At 36.1% G+C, this 17,384-nt stretch overlaps 1 protein-coding gene across 2 annotated transcripts in view; it reads left to right on the plus strand.

Annotated features, from left to right (window-relative positions):
- Positions 1 to 17,384, plus strand: part of RP1 (RP1 axonemal microtubule associated) — a 198,798-nt gene that overhangs the window by 118,132 nt on the left and 63,282 nt on the right. For both annotated transcript variants that reach the window (XM_087931244.1, XM_087931243.1), the window contains exons 28-32: positions 2,727 to 2,805; positions 3,581 to 3,668; positions 5,726 to 5,781; positions 5,907 to 5,939; positions 11,022 to 11,188. In XM_087931244.1, coding sequence (XP_087787370.1) covers positions 2,727 to 2,805; positions 3,581 to 3,668; positions 5,726 to 5,781; positions 5,907 to 5,939; positions 11,022 to 11,188 — 423 coding nt within the window. The remainder of the gene's footprint in view (positions 1 to 2,726; positions 2,806 to 3,580; positions 3,669 to 5,725; positions 5,782 to 5,906; positions 5,940 to 11,021; positions 11,189 to 17,384) is intronic.

Genomic DNA, 17,384 nt, shown 5'->3' on the forward strand with positions numbered 1-17,384 from the left:
ACAAGCGCCATATCTAGAAAACAAAGGGCTTCTCCCATAACATCTTTGCCTTCTTTCTTTATTTTTAAATATTGTTTTTTTAATTCATCAAGAGATAGAGCCATTTTGAACTGTTTCTTCTTCTCTTTCTGTATCCTCTTCTTATTATTAAGCCAATCAATTATTTCCAAACTTAAAACAGTTCCCAAAAGTCCCAAAATCCCACAGTCATCAAACAGTCCAGGCAGAGTACAAGCTTCTTCTTTTTACAGTTTCTCTTCTAGGAGTGTAGTCAAATTAGGGAAAGCAGAAACGTCCAATCTGTGCTTTAAATCTTTCTTAGAATTAATTTCTATTCTCTTTATCTTCAAGGCATCTCCTCCAGCAAAATCTTAGAGCAAAGATTTGTTTTTCCCAAGCCTCTCCTTCCCACTTATAACAAAGGAGTTTAGGTTTTACCTTCTATCAAAAGGCTGGTTTCCCTTGTCCATTTGTTAATTCCATAAGGAGGGAGAGTAACTTCCCCTTTCGTCACTTTTCTTCGCAGCTGAAAACATCAATCGGGAACATTATAGCTTCCAAGTCATTACTTTCCCAGGTGTTAAATATGTCCTTAAGGTCCCAGTTTGACCAAGAAAACACTTTCTTTAAAAAAAAAACTCCTTCTCCCTCCTGCGCATTCTTTATCCAATTGCCGGCTTCTTTATGGTGGCCATAAAAGACCACCGCTGCACCGTCTTGAGAGAAGGGGTTATTGCCGGCTGGGGGTTGCAACGCCCTCACCCCCGTCCGGATCCCCTTTCTTCAGCTGCCCCAACAGGGCAGCCTTAGCCTCCAAATCCGTCAGGATCGGAGGGACCAAGGCGGCTAGCACAGCAGGGATCGCAGAGAAGGCGAATCCCTGCTGTCACCGAAGCCGACAAACCGGAAGTCCAACTTATGTCTTTCTGTTGTGCTGTGTTCTAAATTTAATTATGTTTTTCTTGTCTGCCATTTGTTAAAAAATAAATCTGTTCTTATTTTATTTCATGTTTTTTAATTATGTGATATGGTTTGGTTATTTCATATTGTAGGCAGGGGTGGGATGCTACCGGTTCTGCCCAGTTCTATAAAACTGGTAGCTCTGAAGAGCAGCAGACACCGAACCATTCTGTGTTTGCTGCTGTTTGGCCCACCCACCTGCCAAGGCTCTTACCTGTCATTTATTTCCTGCTTTCTCAACCTCCGCTGCTTTGCACGGCACAACTGAGGTTGAAAAAGCAGGAAAAAAGAGGCTTTCCAAATGCTGCACACCTGCGCACAGCACTTTTCAGCTGTCTGGGTGGCACAACTAAAGGGTTTTTTACGTGCGCACAGAGCGCGCATCTGGAGCATGTGCACACTTTGCATGTAAGTGCGCGCAAAACTTAGTGACCTAACTGGTAGTAACACTGGTTGAATCCCACCACCGATTGTAGGTATTCTTACTGTCAACTGCCTTGAGCAATTGTTGTTGTTGTTTTTGCTATTATTGAAAGAAGAGCATATGTATGTGACTAAATAAAAAAGGGCCTATGATTGAGGTGTGTTGGAATTTTTGTCTCCAGTTACTATGGCAAACAGGTTGCGTAGCCTTCAGACTGAGAAGCTTTTTGTGAAACTGCCAAAGTACCTTATGACAAGGATCATCACAAAGTATTGCCATGTCTTCATTTTTAATCTGAGTTCTTAGATAGGCTTAATATTTCACTTTTTAAAAAAGTTTCCAAAACTTATTCCTTAAGTCCAGCCACTGAAAGATTTAAATATTTGAGTAGAAGAGGCTGTAAGTTCCTCTAGGTTCTTGGTTTAATCTTTGTTGCTCATAGCAATACCATAATATAACAGATAACAGATAATCAGAGTTGGAAGGAACCTTATAGGTCATCTAGTACAACCCTCCGCCCAAGCGGGAGACCCATTTCTGATAAATGGCAGTCCAATCTCTTCTTGAAAGTCTCAAGTGATGGTGCTCCCACAACTTCCGAGGGCAAGCTGTTCCATTGGTTGATTGTTCTCTGTCAGAAAGTTTCTCCTTATTTTCAGATTAAATCTCTCCTTGTTCGGTTTCCATCCATTATTCCTTGTCTGGCCTACAGGCGCTTTAGAAAATAGCTTCACCCCTTCCTCTCTGTGGCAGCCCCTCAAATACTGCTGCTATCATGTTTCCCCTGATCGTTCTCTTCACTAGACTAGCCAAGCCCAGTTCATGTAACCATTCTTCATATGTTTTAGTCTCCAGTCCCCTAATCATCCTGGCTGCTCTTCTCTGTACTTTTTCGAGAGTCTCAACATCTTTTTATAATGTGGTAAATATTATGTTTTTTCCTTTGTTCAAAGGCAAATACTTAGCATTTAACATCTAGTTTGATATGAAGCAGGTAGCAAGGAAGAAGCAATAGGAAAAGTGCTTGTTCCTTTGTAATAAACAGAGGGAAAAAATACCTGCCTGGAAAGAACAAAATGGCATGGTATACTAAAAAATTAAAACTACCGGTAGCAAAAAGCTATTGTGAAAAATCCTGTTTAAAAATCCTTGAGATGGTAGTTTCTTAACTAATTTATACATATTTTACATTGCAGCCATTTCTAACAATACATTTACACAATGATTATGCATTATACAACAAATAATAATGTGTGCTTTACATCCAATCAATCATCCCAAGGACTGCTGTTCTCTATTTGGATTGTACTGGTTTTCCCCACTTTCTTTTTGTTGTTTACAGATTGATGTCTTCTCTGTGACGGCTGTATCACTTGGAGTTCTGCATAAAATTGTCATTGGCCATGATGGAATTGGTCCAGGTAGAGCTTTTTCCCCATTGAGGGTTTATATATATATATATATATATTCTTGCAAGAACATAGAGCTAATATGTTCTGCCTAATAACATATTTTATAAAGATACTATATTTATGGGAGAATATTAGCAGTGGAAAGCCTGTCCTCACCTTTCATTTTATCTAATGTTATATCCTTATTGAATTTTTCCTAATTTTCGGTTCATATAATATGTGGAACCAAATATGCTGCTTCTCTTTCATATGTCACGTTAAGCACTGTGATGACTTTATTTCTGCTTTCCCTCTCCCTTGATTAGTAATGAACTTGTGAAATCCTCTAATTTGTAATTGCTACTTGCTCCTAGCATATACAAACAACATCAGTCTTACTAAACCTGGTACTTTCCAGATGTTCTGGGATTTATAATTTCAGAACATCTGGACAGCTTGAAATTGGAGAAGCTGCATTAGTCCGCCTCTTGAAATATTGCAAGAGCCTTCCCCAGATACCAAAATATAAATACCACTGCTCATAACAGCCTTGTTTTTTAAATCTAACAGGAGATGTAATTTAACACATCTGTAAAATATCAAAATTATAGAAGGCTGAATTGCAGGTATATTTATAGGGGACAAGAGGCAAACATATTTGTCCCATAAAATGTGTTTTGCTTTTTATACTTCAAGAATTATATGGAATATGTATGTTGTCACTGATAAATTAAATGACACACAGTCAAGACCAAAGTGGCTCCTCTAGCCAACCTACTGTACACTTGTTATCATTGAATCTCAGGTAGTGGATGGTTCCTCCAAAAGATTGTTATCAGATTTCAGGAGGAAGCAGAAAGTAAAGAAGAAGTAATTGAATTTCTTTGTAACAGGTAGGTAACTGGTGAATGCCAATATTTCAAATTGTGTCTTTAAAAGTCCTGGAGTTTTGGGGGAGGTTGGTTAGGTGTTCTTCAATGCACATTTAGTACTGACACACAAAGTCCCCTTACCAATAGCATTTCTGTTATCTGACATTGTCCTTTCCTGCAACGTGCTGCTATAACATGTTGTATTTATTTATTAGATGTATATTCCATCTTTCATTACTAGACTCAGGTTAGCATATATAACTTTCCGTCCTCCTACTTTTTTCTGCAGCAACTTTTAGCAAGTTTCCAAGGCTGAAGATAGACTTTTTTCCTGTGTTATCCAGTCCAATATTTTAACCAACATACTGCATTAGATATATTCATTTTGATCATGTTTTATGTTCATGTGATGGGACCAATCAATATAACCAATCTGATATATGCCTATTCAAACTGTCTTCATATCATAGTGTCAGAGAAAGAGCTTATAAAGATCACCAAGTGCAAACTCCAGGTCAATACAGGTATCCTTCACTACAGAATCCCCAACAGATGATCAGTCAGCATTGGTTGAAACACTTTCAGTATAAGAGAGTCCACCAATCCCAAAGGAGCATCCTTGTCATTGACAAAACTGTGTCCTCTCCGCGGATGATGTAAAACTATTCAACACCACCAACAATGCTACTGCTCTTCAAAGTGACCTTGATTATGTGTCTGAATGGTCAAACAATTGGCAACTCCAAATCTCAATCAACAAATGCTCTGCCCTACACATTGGAAAAAAAATCAGAACACTAAATACAAACTAGGCAGTTATGACCTCATTGATGACCTTCACTCTGTCAAGGACCTAGGAGTACTTATATCAAATGACCTAAGCACCAGAGCTCACTGTAACAGCATTGCCAAAAAGGCATTAAGAGTTGTAAATCTAATCTTACGAAGCTTCTCCTCTGGTAATATTGAATTGATGACTAGGTCATACAAAACCTTTGCTAGACCAATACTCGAATACAGCTCATCTGTCTGGAATCTGTACTGTATATCAGACATTAATACAGAAGTACAGAAGTATTTCATGAAAAGAGTACTACATTCCTCTGCTCACAACAGAATGCCCTATATCATCAGACTTGAAATTTTGGGCTTAGACGATCTTGAACTACGCCGCCTACGGTTGGACTTAAGTGTAGTACACAAAATTATCTGCTACAATGTCCTACCAGTCAATGACTACTTCAGCTTCAACCGCAACAGTACAAGAGCACACAATAGATACAAACTCAATGTTAACCGCTTCAAACTTGATTGCAGAAAGTATGACTTCAACAACAGAGTGGTCAATGCCTGAAATGCACTACCTGACATCCTCAAACCCCCACTCCTTTAACCTCAAACTAACCTCTATTGACCTCACCCCATTCCTAAGAGGCCTGTAAGGGGCATGCATAAGTGCACCATCATGCCTTCCATCCCTGCCCTATTGTCCCCATTTCATCGTACTTATTTTCTGTATTCTTACTCATGTTTATACTTATACCTATTATTTTGTAAGCAATTGACAAATGAAATAAATAAATAAATAAAATAAAATAAATAAGTACAAACACATATTTCTTCTCACTGAGTTTTTAAATTTTAATTTAGATAACTACTAATTTTAATTGGATTATTATAAAACTTGTTAGCTATCTTTAGTAGCCTTTTGAATAGAAAGGTAGGATATGAATAAAATGAATACAAAAATAAAGCTTTTCATAAGTCATACAATTCCTCCATATTAAATAGAGCAGGAAAGAAAAACTTGCCTCACAACCTCACCACATATAGATGAACTATAATTCCTAGAAGCACTGGTCTACATGGCAAATGATGGGGAAATAATGAGAGTTTTAAATAATTAAATGTTTGGAGGGCCACAAATTCTTCACCCCTGAAATAAAACAACCTTTTCTGTGTCTATGAAATAAGATTTAACAATTAATAATTTGAAAATTTGTTAAAAGGGATAAAATGTAGTGTTTATATAGCACATTTACTTTACTATAATTGCTCTCTTTCCCCCCGCATCGAAGATGGTTAGATGAATACCAAGATGATGGGAAGACTGAAAGAGAGCTAATTGCCAGAAGTAAGTACTGAACATAAAAATAACTTTTACAGTAAATATATCCAAAGTACCAAATTACTAATTAAATATAAAGATATAGCAACTTCTGGTAAATGATAGTGCTGTGTTTTTTTGTTTAATTTCAGAAAATAACAATACATCAATAGCATATCCTAGAGGTAAGTTGTACAATATGTTCTCTTCTGCTGCTGCTCAAATCAAATCAAATCAAATCAAACCAGATATCTGTATTACCGTCTTTGACCAGCCTTTACAATAAAAAAGAGAAATAGTTTGACACATCAATTCATTTTTGGGAAAGGGAAAAGCAATAGGAGCATAAAATGAAATATCTAACTAAAAGTTTTGTGCTGTTCTATAACTTGATGAATATATTTGGCCATCTTATAGGTGAACTTGGGGTTAGGGTAACATTAAATATATTAATATGGTCCTCATAGTTGGAAATGATTGGGGAGATCAGAACAGATATCATAAAAAGGACACCATATGAGGGCATGAGCAAATGTTTCTACCTTTCTGGTTCCACAAAGAGAACCAGTAGAACTGATAGGAGAGTCTCAAGGCCTCAAAGGCATCATCTATATTCATTTAAGTTTAGATTATATACAGTAGCTACCCCTCAGTAGAGAGCTTTGGGCTATCTATCTGACAATAGCATTCAGGGGCAGTGGCAATATCATTTTGATGATCAATGTCCCTAATTCTCTCTTTTAATATTGATTTGACCTTCTCTAGAATTAATTGGCCTAAATATTTATGATAGAAGCCAAAACAGCAAAGTTCTATACAGATACAGTGCTGGTCAAATTGGTAGCTCTCTTCTTGTGCTGGATGAATTAAAATATCATTACCATGTTAAATAGACCTATAAAAAAGCAAATTATATTTTCATGAAAAATTATCTGAATACTGGAGATGCAGACACATAGGTTATGATTCATGGGAGGGCATGTTAAGTGATTGCACTTTAAGTGTTTCACTAAGTTTTCTCCCTTTCTGATCTTTACTATTCTATTCTAAAATGAGTCCTTTGAGGCTAGATGCAAGACTTGTTTTGTTTATGCCGGCATCACCATCCTTCATTAATGGGGACAGCTCACCCGCAAGCAAATGGGAACAGATTGTGAAATGACAGCAGAAGTAGTTTCAGACTAAAGATGAACAGGATTTTCTCAGAATATTCAGAAATGTGAAGACTATATATTGCACAGAAAGATCTCTGCAATGGGAATCTATGGTTAAAAAGGCTTTTTAAATCTGTTCCCCTGCTGCTATTGCTCAAATGACATTCTCTTCTTCTTAGATTAAATTTCTCCTTGTTTCATCAGACTATGCTATAACATGTGCAATATTGCTATTGCACTATTTTTGTCATTTTGAAAGTATTGAGCTGCTTGCCCTAAGGATTTGTCACACCCTTCAAGTTTGAGGACCACTGTATAGTGCCAGAATTGCTAGACAGCGGGCTTATTGAAAATACAGAAAGTTCCTCCACATTAGTGATTGAACTAGTCCTTGTTGGCTTTATATCCACACAATCATACTCTGTCATTGGTATTGAGTAGCGGAGCTGGTCAACATACTGTACTTCACAGCAGTAGGTGCAAAAGAAATCACCGCATGGGCAGTTCTGTGCTTGCAAAAACTGAGTGAATTACTCATGCCATGCTGGGAATTATTATTCCACAGTCTGAATCCTTGCTTTTCTCTCTTCCTGCTGGATCCAGATGCCAGCAGGATGTAATTTCTGTTTTTCTTCTCAAAAGAGGATCAGCTTTCAGGATACGCCTCCATTTGTGGCCAGATGAATGTGTTGACAACTGAAGATAAGTTGTAGCTGTGAAGATGCTGATTTCTTTACTCTTCCATTAGTTAGCTGGAGAGGGTACCTTTTGCCTGAACTATAGATAGCTGCGTAGAAATAGCCTGGATGTTGTAGAAACTATTGGACAAAAGAAAGGCATCATTTCTTTGGAACAAATACTATTTTCTAAGTGACTCTGCTAGTGTTCTGAGCAGGAAGCCTTTCTTTATGTTCATGTGATCACAGATATTAGAGCATTCATTCATTCATTCATTTTCTGTAGCCATCAATCTCAGTCAATGATTCTGGGTAGCTTAAATTCAAACAGCTGTTACATTTTGGGCTTTCTCTAGATTAGTGGTCATCTAAATAAAAAAAAATAAAAAAAATAAAATGGTCAGGGGATGAATATGTATGCCAGTCCAGCTTCTGTTTTCTCAGGGCTGTCAAACTTGCAGCCTGTGGCCTGGATGTGTCAGGTGCTGGCCACACCCACACCTGGTTTAGTGAAGGGAAAAAAGTTATGATACATCATTGACAATGCTGTGATGATATGAGTTTGACACCCCTGTTGTATTCATTCTGCATGATTGCTTAATTCCACTGATTTATAAAGGTATCTCTGTATTCACACAAACATGAAGTCAACTTGACTGATTGTTCACATACAGAAGGGATTAGACAGTAGAGTTTCATAGGCAATCCATTCCCAACTTTAAAGTCTTTATGTGCTCAAGTAAATGCCTAAAAATAGTTTTCTTGTACCCTTGGCATTATAACAAAGCTCTGGTGTGTAATTCAGATATCTGAAATAAAGTCATTTTTAGCCTATGTACTTTGCTCAACATAAAGCTGATGTTAGGCTTTGAATCAACACTATATTATATTAAATATAAATCCTTACATTAAATACTACAGTTATGATGTTATAGTCCAACAATTTGAAGCTCTATGCTGGAACAAAAAAGGTACAAGTTTCCTTGTCCAGTTGTGTCCAAACTAGAGCATGCTGCTTATCTCTACTTATTTTTGTCCAAGAAACCGGCCTGTCCAAAGACATTTTCTGTGGTCATGTCGCTAGCCTAGATATATGCCAAAGATGCATGGAACATCGTTATCTTCCCACAGAAGTGGTACCTATTAATCTGCTTACAAGTTCATCCTTTCGAACTGCTAGGTGCACAAGTAGTTGCTGTAGGAAAGGCAGATCACCAGGGCTGGGATTCTACAGGTTCACACCTATTCACTAGAACCGGTTGTTAACATTCTAAGCAGTTCAGAGAACCGGTTGTTAGAAGAAATTACTGGCCTAAATCTGTAAGGAAGGCAGGAAGGAAACATGCTGGTGTTGCTTACAGAAGCTGCCTCTCTGTTAACCCTTATTACATTCTTGGCAGGAGTAGACTTCCTTTCTCAGGAATGTCTCTGAAGTTTTTTTTCCCCTCCTTTGCTGGTACTTTGCTTGTGTAGAGTGACCATTCAAAGTTACAATGGTATTGAAAAAAGTGACTTATGACAATTTTTCACACTTACAACTGTTGCAACATCCCCACAGTCATGAAAGGGCAGGAGAGGAGATGCGTGCCTCGATGTGAGTGATGTTGAGTTGGCCACGCCCAGCCAGTAACATGACCACCATGCCACGCCCACCAACTAAGCCATGCCCACAGAACTGGTTGTTAAAAAATTTGAATCCCACCCCTGCAGATCAGCCTATTGCACAGCACTCAGGTCTCAAACCAAGGCTATCAGCTTTCCAGCTGACAAGCTCAGCATCTGAATCATTGTGCCCACTGGAACAACAACAAAAAAAATCTCCTTCAATTTCAGCTCAATTATGATGCCCTTATTTTAGGTTCATATAGTCTTCTTGGCATAACATAAACATATTCAGGGTGTCTTTTTAATTTCCCAGTATATCCCATTATTCACTGGAGGTCTCCTGTGCCGGAACTATTCCAGCCTGATTCTAATTCATTTCAAGAAAGTTTAGTTGCCATCTGTTGAGTTTATCAACAAGTGGTGCATGACAGTGACATATTTAGTGGGTATCATGGAATGATCTGAGCATCGAAGTCTACTGTTTTTCCTTGATACAAAAAAACGTGATATTTCCAGTCTATAGCTTTATTTAAATAAGTAAATTCTGGTTGGCTCTCTAAGCAAAGTATATTCCTGTTACTTTTCAAAACTTGTTCATACAATGATTCTGCTTTGAAGCTTTTATCAAGGTTATTCTTGGGCTATCATCTTAGCCACAGGGATAGGTATTTAAGTTGCTATGGGATGTGAGGATAATGACTGGGTCATGAAGTGACAAAAAAGAAAAAAAATGCAACAGTAGTCATTAGTGAATTGCTTCTAGAGAACAGATTCCTTGGTTGATGGAAAAATCCATAGGAATCGGATATATATTTTGCATCAAAGGATCCAAATTCAGTCTCTAGCATCTCTAATTAAAAGAACAATGTTTTAAAAAGCTAGGAAAAACCTTTATTCACTTCATGGAAATAATAATGGAGTTTTCCTGCCCTTCAGTTATTTCCCTCCCCCCCAAACACTTTTAGCACAGGTGCAGCAAATCTTTTTGTGATGATTGCCTCTTAGCTCATTCTTCTGAAATATGCTTTGGGATGGGCTCTGGCTCTAAACCAGGTCAGTTAAGACCTAATAGCTGAACTGATACAGCCTGATAGTGAGATCCTTTGCTTATTTAATTTTGCGATGTAGCATGTTAGTCAAAATCACCTCATTTGCTTATTGTATGACATAATGGATTATGTGAACCAAGACAAAAAAAATGAATGAAATTCAATAACCAGTTTAATCATGTTATATGAACACAGCCACCCTGTCTCATGAAAAACATCTGCACCAGGTTCAGCATTGATTAAACACTTCATAATGAACTACATGTTTCATATCTGATTTACAGTAACAAGTCCTAATTTCTTGGGGTATATCCAACTAGTGATTTGTTTTTCTACCAGCTTTATACTTATTAAGTCCAGTGATCCACCTGAGGAAAAGACATTGGTTTCAGAGGGAAGGAAGGGGGATGAAAAAGCTTTACTGTATGTAGAAAATACAAAAATAAGTGATAGAAGTGAAGAAAGGAGAGATTGTAGGTAGTGTATAAATAGAATCACATGTAAATATCACAAGGACACATATTATGCAGTCATCACCATGGTTCTCTTTATAGTTTAGTAATCAAATCTCCTATTGACATATAACTGTATAGAAATATATGGATTGTTCCTTCTCATCCTCTCATAGCATTATGTCATGTAAGCTATAGGTGATATGAACCCTGTGTGTGTTGCACTGATGAAATGTCTAGTAATCATAGAAATATGGACAATTGTACATGTTCCTCCTCAGTGTGAGAGTTACATTGCAGTCATGGCTGTTTGCTTCCTTTCCTTCACAGGGCAGTGGAGAGTGCTGGTGAAAACAGGTCATGATTCTCCAGAGCCACAGACATTTAAAAGAACCCTTGTAATTTATGGCTCAAAAGGCAAAAGTGATGATCTTCTCCTGTCTTCACAAAGTTTGGGATATGTGTGTTTCCAACCTGGAGCCACTGATGAATTCATTGTAAGTTATTGTTATACAGAGACTGAAGTGACAGCTTGCTTTAGGCCAAGGCCAGAAATCCTGCTACAGGGGGCCAAAAATCATCCCTTATTTACTAAGAAGAACTGAACTATTATTTATGTTTCTCTGCATGTTGCCGTTGTTCTTTTTTCAAAGTAGAAATAGTTTTGAGGATACTGAGGGTATGGAAAGGAGTACATGCCTAAAGTCATAAGTAATGAGGTCTGTGGTGATACTTGTTGCAAGTTTATACAATTATCATATAGCCTATAATAACCCAGTGATAATGTTTTGGGAAGAAATAAAGAAACCCTTGCATAGTTTGCAAGTTTTAAGTATTATTAAGTGGCATGGCTTAGTTCATTGCAGATGTTCTCCCAATCTTTCTTTATTTTGTAATGTTTCAGTCCCTATAGGGGTATGATGAGAGCTGAGACTGGGTCTCACAACTTAATCTCTGACAATACTCTGAGTAATATTACACCAAAAGTACTGAAGAAAACTGAATTGATTGGTCCTAGCCATCTAGTGTTGACTGAAGCTTTACTGCCAGTAGTCAGGACTCTCCCAAGATACCAGTAAATCTGTTGTTTTGTTGTTGCTTAATTGCTCATTTTTTATTTTTCTGTATGTCTTCATCAGCTTGTTAGTCAGATTATTTTTATGTAGTTTGTATTCATAGGCAAACCTTTTGTAAATTCTTTTAAAAAAAATAGTCATAACTTTGTATGTACACTGGGCTCTTTTTGTTAACCATCTCTAATGCAATCCATCTTCTATATACATTTCTGTAAATGTATATAAAAGAAATATTTCATAAGAGTATTGCATGAGTTCTGAACATAGTTCCATTATTCTTCTTGTTGCTTGGATAGGTCTGATTATGAGAGTTAAATCCTTTTATTTATGAGCAGAAAGAGGCAAAAGACCCCAGTGCAGGTCCAAGGGGATGCATTTTATAGGATGGAAATGACATGGGAGAAAAACTTCCCCTCATGCCTGAAAAACAGCCTTTTGGAAGTAGTTATGAAGCCTCTCTTGCATATCTGAATTTTTGAACAAGTTAATAATAAAAAAAACCAATTCCTAACACAGTGTTAAACAGAGGAAACTATGTTTAAAATGTCTTGAGCATGGGCATAAGCAAAAGATAATGGTGGTTAACTTTCATCTATTTGTATATAATACAGCTGAATTCTTTTTGTTTTAATCAAGCCTACTACTGATTTTAATGTTACACTCCCATGTAATAAGTATTGGTGGCATATTTCACAACTGTTTCATAGGAAACTTGTGTTCATTTAGCAATCATTGGGTTGTTCCCTTCATGTTTAGGTTTGTTATTCAAATTATTTTGCCATAACCATTTATTGTGATTGAGTTACTAAATGCTGATACATCTCCATTCTACAACAGGTTGACACCTTTTTCTTCTTGTTATTTTTGATTGACTGTTTTACCTATACAGTATTATAAATGCCTCTTCTTGGAAATCATCATATTTAGGGCACTGAAGCAGAAAATTTATCTTGGCTTATTACCTTTGCTGGAAGATTTTCAAACAGTGAAGCAATTTAATTCAGTCCCACCTGACCTTTATGACATATGAAAGTGGAATCTATTACAGCGAAGTCTGAGGGGAGAAGGCCTCATTTCAATAGAGTAATAGGCTGTTAGAAAAGCTAATTTTTCATTAACTGGAGTTGTTTTCTTCCTTAGTTATAACTGAGCATATATGTGGAACAGCATCACATCTTTCCACAGTTGATTGTCCAAATGATAATGTATATCTTTTCCCAGAATAAGAGAAAAGGTAGTGGAGAACCTTAATCAGTTGGTATTGTTATGTCTAATTTTCTCAACCTGCATTTATTGACTCTCTATAACCCTACATGATAAAACCTGGACTTTTCATCATTTTGTAGTACAATTCACTGTTGCAAGAATCTACACAAAAATGGATAAATTATCTGAAACAAAAAAACAAATTAAGTAAAGCGTGTTCTATCAGAGAAAACGTTTGCAAAAATCAGTATAATAGGAAAGTTGCATAAATATAAAGAAGTGCACATGACAACGTGAATGGATTTTCATATAGTTTTTTCAAAACTTTTGTAAAAAGAACAATCTGAGCAATACTGAAATTGACAGATTCACCTGTGATTAAGTAATTTTAGAAAACGCACAGAACCCATGAGGAACAATTGATGCTACTAGTATTAGTAATAGGTTATCAGTAAATATTTAGATGATAATTTTGTAATACCTCTTTTTATTTGTTCTGGATCAATTCCATCTACCTCTAGTTGGATTCAGCCACTATCTTAGTGTTAATTTCAATGTCTCTGACTTACTATGGCGCATTGTAGGAAATTAGTAAAAGGAAGGCAGAAAAATGTTAGTTGCTTAGTATAAGCAGCCAGTTAGGCCAGTCCCCCAGCTCATCTTGGTTAATAATTCAACAGAGTAAGTTATGCCTTATTTTATACATATTAAAACTCAAGATGAGACAACTGAAATTTTATAGTCAACTTTGGTGCTACCCTGATCTATAGTTGTGTTTATGATTGATATAAGAGATTAGCCAGTAAGTTTTCTGATTCTCTGTTCTTTAATAATCCACAAGGTTATGAGCAAAAAAGTCAAGATTGTTGAAATGATGGCACAAGGCAAGGCTCTATTTGGCTTTTATGTACAGCATGTATAAATATCAGCTGGAGCTTCAATTACATCATGATGGTGGCCTGCTTGACATTTTTGAACCTTCCCTGGAGAAACTCCTGGACAATGTATTGCATGTCTTCTACTTTTTTGTAATTCTTCCCCTAACAATTTAGTTCCTGTTGTACCAAAACTCAGGAATAGTTGATGGGCTGCTCTTTGTGCAAGAAGTTTTATTTTTTAGAGAAACAGAGTTGAAGGGGGATTGGTTGGAAGAATAACCTTTCTCCAAAGTGGCTTGCCCCTGTCTGTAATGCTGCTGACAAAGCACTGAGATAACAGTTATACTGCTGAATAAGCAAGCAAGTTTTCTATACATCAAGGCTTGCACATGCAAAATAGAGATTTCTTCCCTTAAGAGCCCATTTTGTGTTTTCCTTGTCACTCTTTCTTTTCCAATGTATATTTTTCCTAAACACATTACTGATTACATTTGCAAAAGATGATCTGTACTTTTTAGGAAGGACCAGTATAATATAAACATCTTTCAGAAACATTTTGCTCACTCCAAAACTATTTAAGCTACGTTTAACTCTTTGTTATCCTCTATAAACAGTACTTTATTGCTGAGGCTATTTAAATGAACAGAGGTTTTTTTGTATTTCATGAATTCACATATGGCAACACACAACTGGTTCCCATAGGAATAGCTGTGTAACATTAGAATTAACAGAAGATTGCAAATTCAGCAAAACAATAAAATGGAGGAGAGGAGCAGCAAAAATCTTGATTCAATCAACAATACTTAATAAGGAGCAAGCTGCAAATAATTGAGCGCCTTATGTATAGATTTTTTTTCAAAACAAAGTAAACATTTTAAATCATAATTTTGGTAATAAAAGCTAATAAGAGCTCCTTTGAATTGAGCTCAGCTTCTTCTTTTTCACATAAAACAAAATTGTTTGTTGTCTTATAATCTTGGTATTTTCTGGCAGTGACTTATCTAAATTTTAATCAGATCCAAACTTGTTTAGCTTTTGGAGATCAAGCAGGATAATCTCAGGCATGTTTGGACATTAGTGAATTGGATATTTGCTTTAATCCAGTGCTTTCAAGAAAAACCAAGTGCATGTTTAAAATCTCTGCAAGAGCTTTGTCACTCTTTTCTGAGTTTTTGGGGTACTTTATATATTTGTCAGCTCTACTAGACCAAACAAAAAAATCAACTCACAGGAATCAACTTACCAAGTTTAGTGACCATTCAAAGTTACAATGGCAATGAAAAAAAACACGATTTGTGAAAATTTTCCACCCTTTGATCATTGCAGCATGGTTACATATTCAAAATTTGGACGCTTGACAACTGACGTGTATTTATGACTGTTGCAGTGTCCCAGGGATGTGTGATCACTTTTGGCCACCTTCAAGCAAAGTCAGTGGGGAATGCAAATTTATTTAATAACTGTGTTACTAACTTAACAACTTCAGTGACTACTTAACATTGGTGGCAATAAAGATTGTAAAATGGGGAAAAACAACTGTCTTACTTACCAACAGAAATTTTGGGCTCAGTTGTGACTGTAAGTTGAGGGCTACTTGTATGCTGTACCCCTTTCTCCTGGTGGGTCAATGTTTGAGTCATTTCTATATGTTATCTCACTCTTCTGGGGTTAAAAAATGTTTCAGTCCCTTTTTGCAATTTTTTTTATTTGCAACCCTGCGACATCCACTGATATCACTAAGTATGTTTTAAAGCTGTCTACATTGCTAGACATCCTTGTGTAACTCCCATACAGGCTGTCCCTTTCCCAATTTACTTTTGACATCTTAAAGGGAAATTCCAAAGGAACCTGCCACATTGCAAAGACAAACATCAATTTCCACAAATATCATTATTTTTAAGAAAGCTTGAGATTTCAAACAGGTCTTGTGAATCATTTGTGCAAAAAAAGAAGAGGAAGAGGAAGAGGAAGAGGAAGAGGAAGAGGAAGAAGAAGAAGAAGAAGAAGAAGAAGAAGAAGAAGAAGAAGAAGAAGAAGAAGAAGAAGAAGAAGAAGAAGAAGAAGAAGAAGAAGAAGCCCAGTACATTATTCTAAATAAACTAATCTGATCAAAAAATAAAAACACAAACTTACCCAGGAGTTGAGACTGAATATCCTAGAAAAGAATTGATGCAGAGAGTATAAATCATTTTATCTCGATAAAAAGAAATGTTGTGTCAAGCTATGACATTTTATAGATGAAATAGGTCCCCATAGCAGCCAGTTTCCTACGAGCAACATTATTGTGCTCCTAAAAATATACTGATTAGCTGAAAAGCAGGCATTAGTAACATCTTTAAGAAATAGAAAGTGAAAGGGTTTAACTTTTGTTGTCTAAGACCCTCTGTGCAGGAATTTAAACCAAGCTATCCTGACAGGTGCCTATCCAGCCTCTGCCTAATCACATCCAATGAATGGGAGGTCATAATCCCTTTAGATGATTAGTCTGCCAGACTCCTCTTTCTCATAATAGGTACATGCAAAATAATAAAAAAGTGGGATACAAACAGATGAAATAAAACCAGGAAGAAGACAGAATGGTTTGTTTGTTCTGTGTAAAATATGAAATGAACTATGTCTGGAATACTGCAAAATAGTTTCTGAAAATGCATAAATCATCCATAGAATATGTGGATTTGCTTATTCTAATGGAGAAACAAAATTTCTGAAATGAGAGTTTGTTCTCACAGTTGGTCAAGCAGGAAGTATGAATCACATCTATGTGACTATACATTAGATCAGAAGTGAAAAAAATAATTGGAGTATTTGATAATTTCAGTTTATAACATAATAAAAACAGAAAAAGATACCATCTTCTAGATCCCATTTACATCTAGTCTATTAAGTCTGAACAGATTTCAATTGAGACTGCATATTTACAAAAGACCTTTCTCTAAGCAGCTCCTCATCAATCACTATTCTCACTTTTCCTTGAATGTCCAAAGGGCCCAAGAAAAGTAATTAATATAAATCTAAAAGCATGACTGATGTGATAGTTTATGATTAAAGACTGTGAGAATCAGTGAAGAACACAAGGATATGGGAGATGTTGAACATGTGATATGTTGTGATAGTATAAAGATTAGCTTTTAAAAAAATAGATATGGAAGTAGAGGAAGAAGGTAAAAAAATTAAAGTAAAAATAGGAATGCTATAGAAAAAGGAAATATCTGTCTATCTGTCTGTCCACCTATCTACTTACCTACTTACCTATCATCTATCTATCTATCTATCTATCTATCTATCTATCTATCTATCTATCTATCTATCATCTATCTAAAATCTATCTATCTATCTATCATCTATCTAATTTATTTATTTCATATTTCTAAACTGCCAATCTCTCTCAAAGAGGTATTCTGGGTGGTAAACAATATAATATACTTATTCGTAATCAATAAATTAAGCAGTGTATAAAAATGAACATTAAAATTAAATTAGAATTTAAAACATTAAATTATAGAATAATAACAAGCATCAAAATGTGAAAAAGA

Source organism: Pseudonaja textilis, chromosome 3 (assembly GCF_049901715.1).
Source record: "Pseudonaja textilis isolate UNSWEBS1 chromosome 3, rPseTex1.2, whole genome shotgun sequence".
Taxonomy (NCBI): domain Eukaryota; kingdom Metazoa; phylum Chordata; class Lepidosauria; order Squamata; family Elapidae; genus Pseudonaja; species Pseudonaja textilis.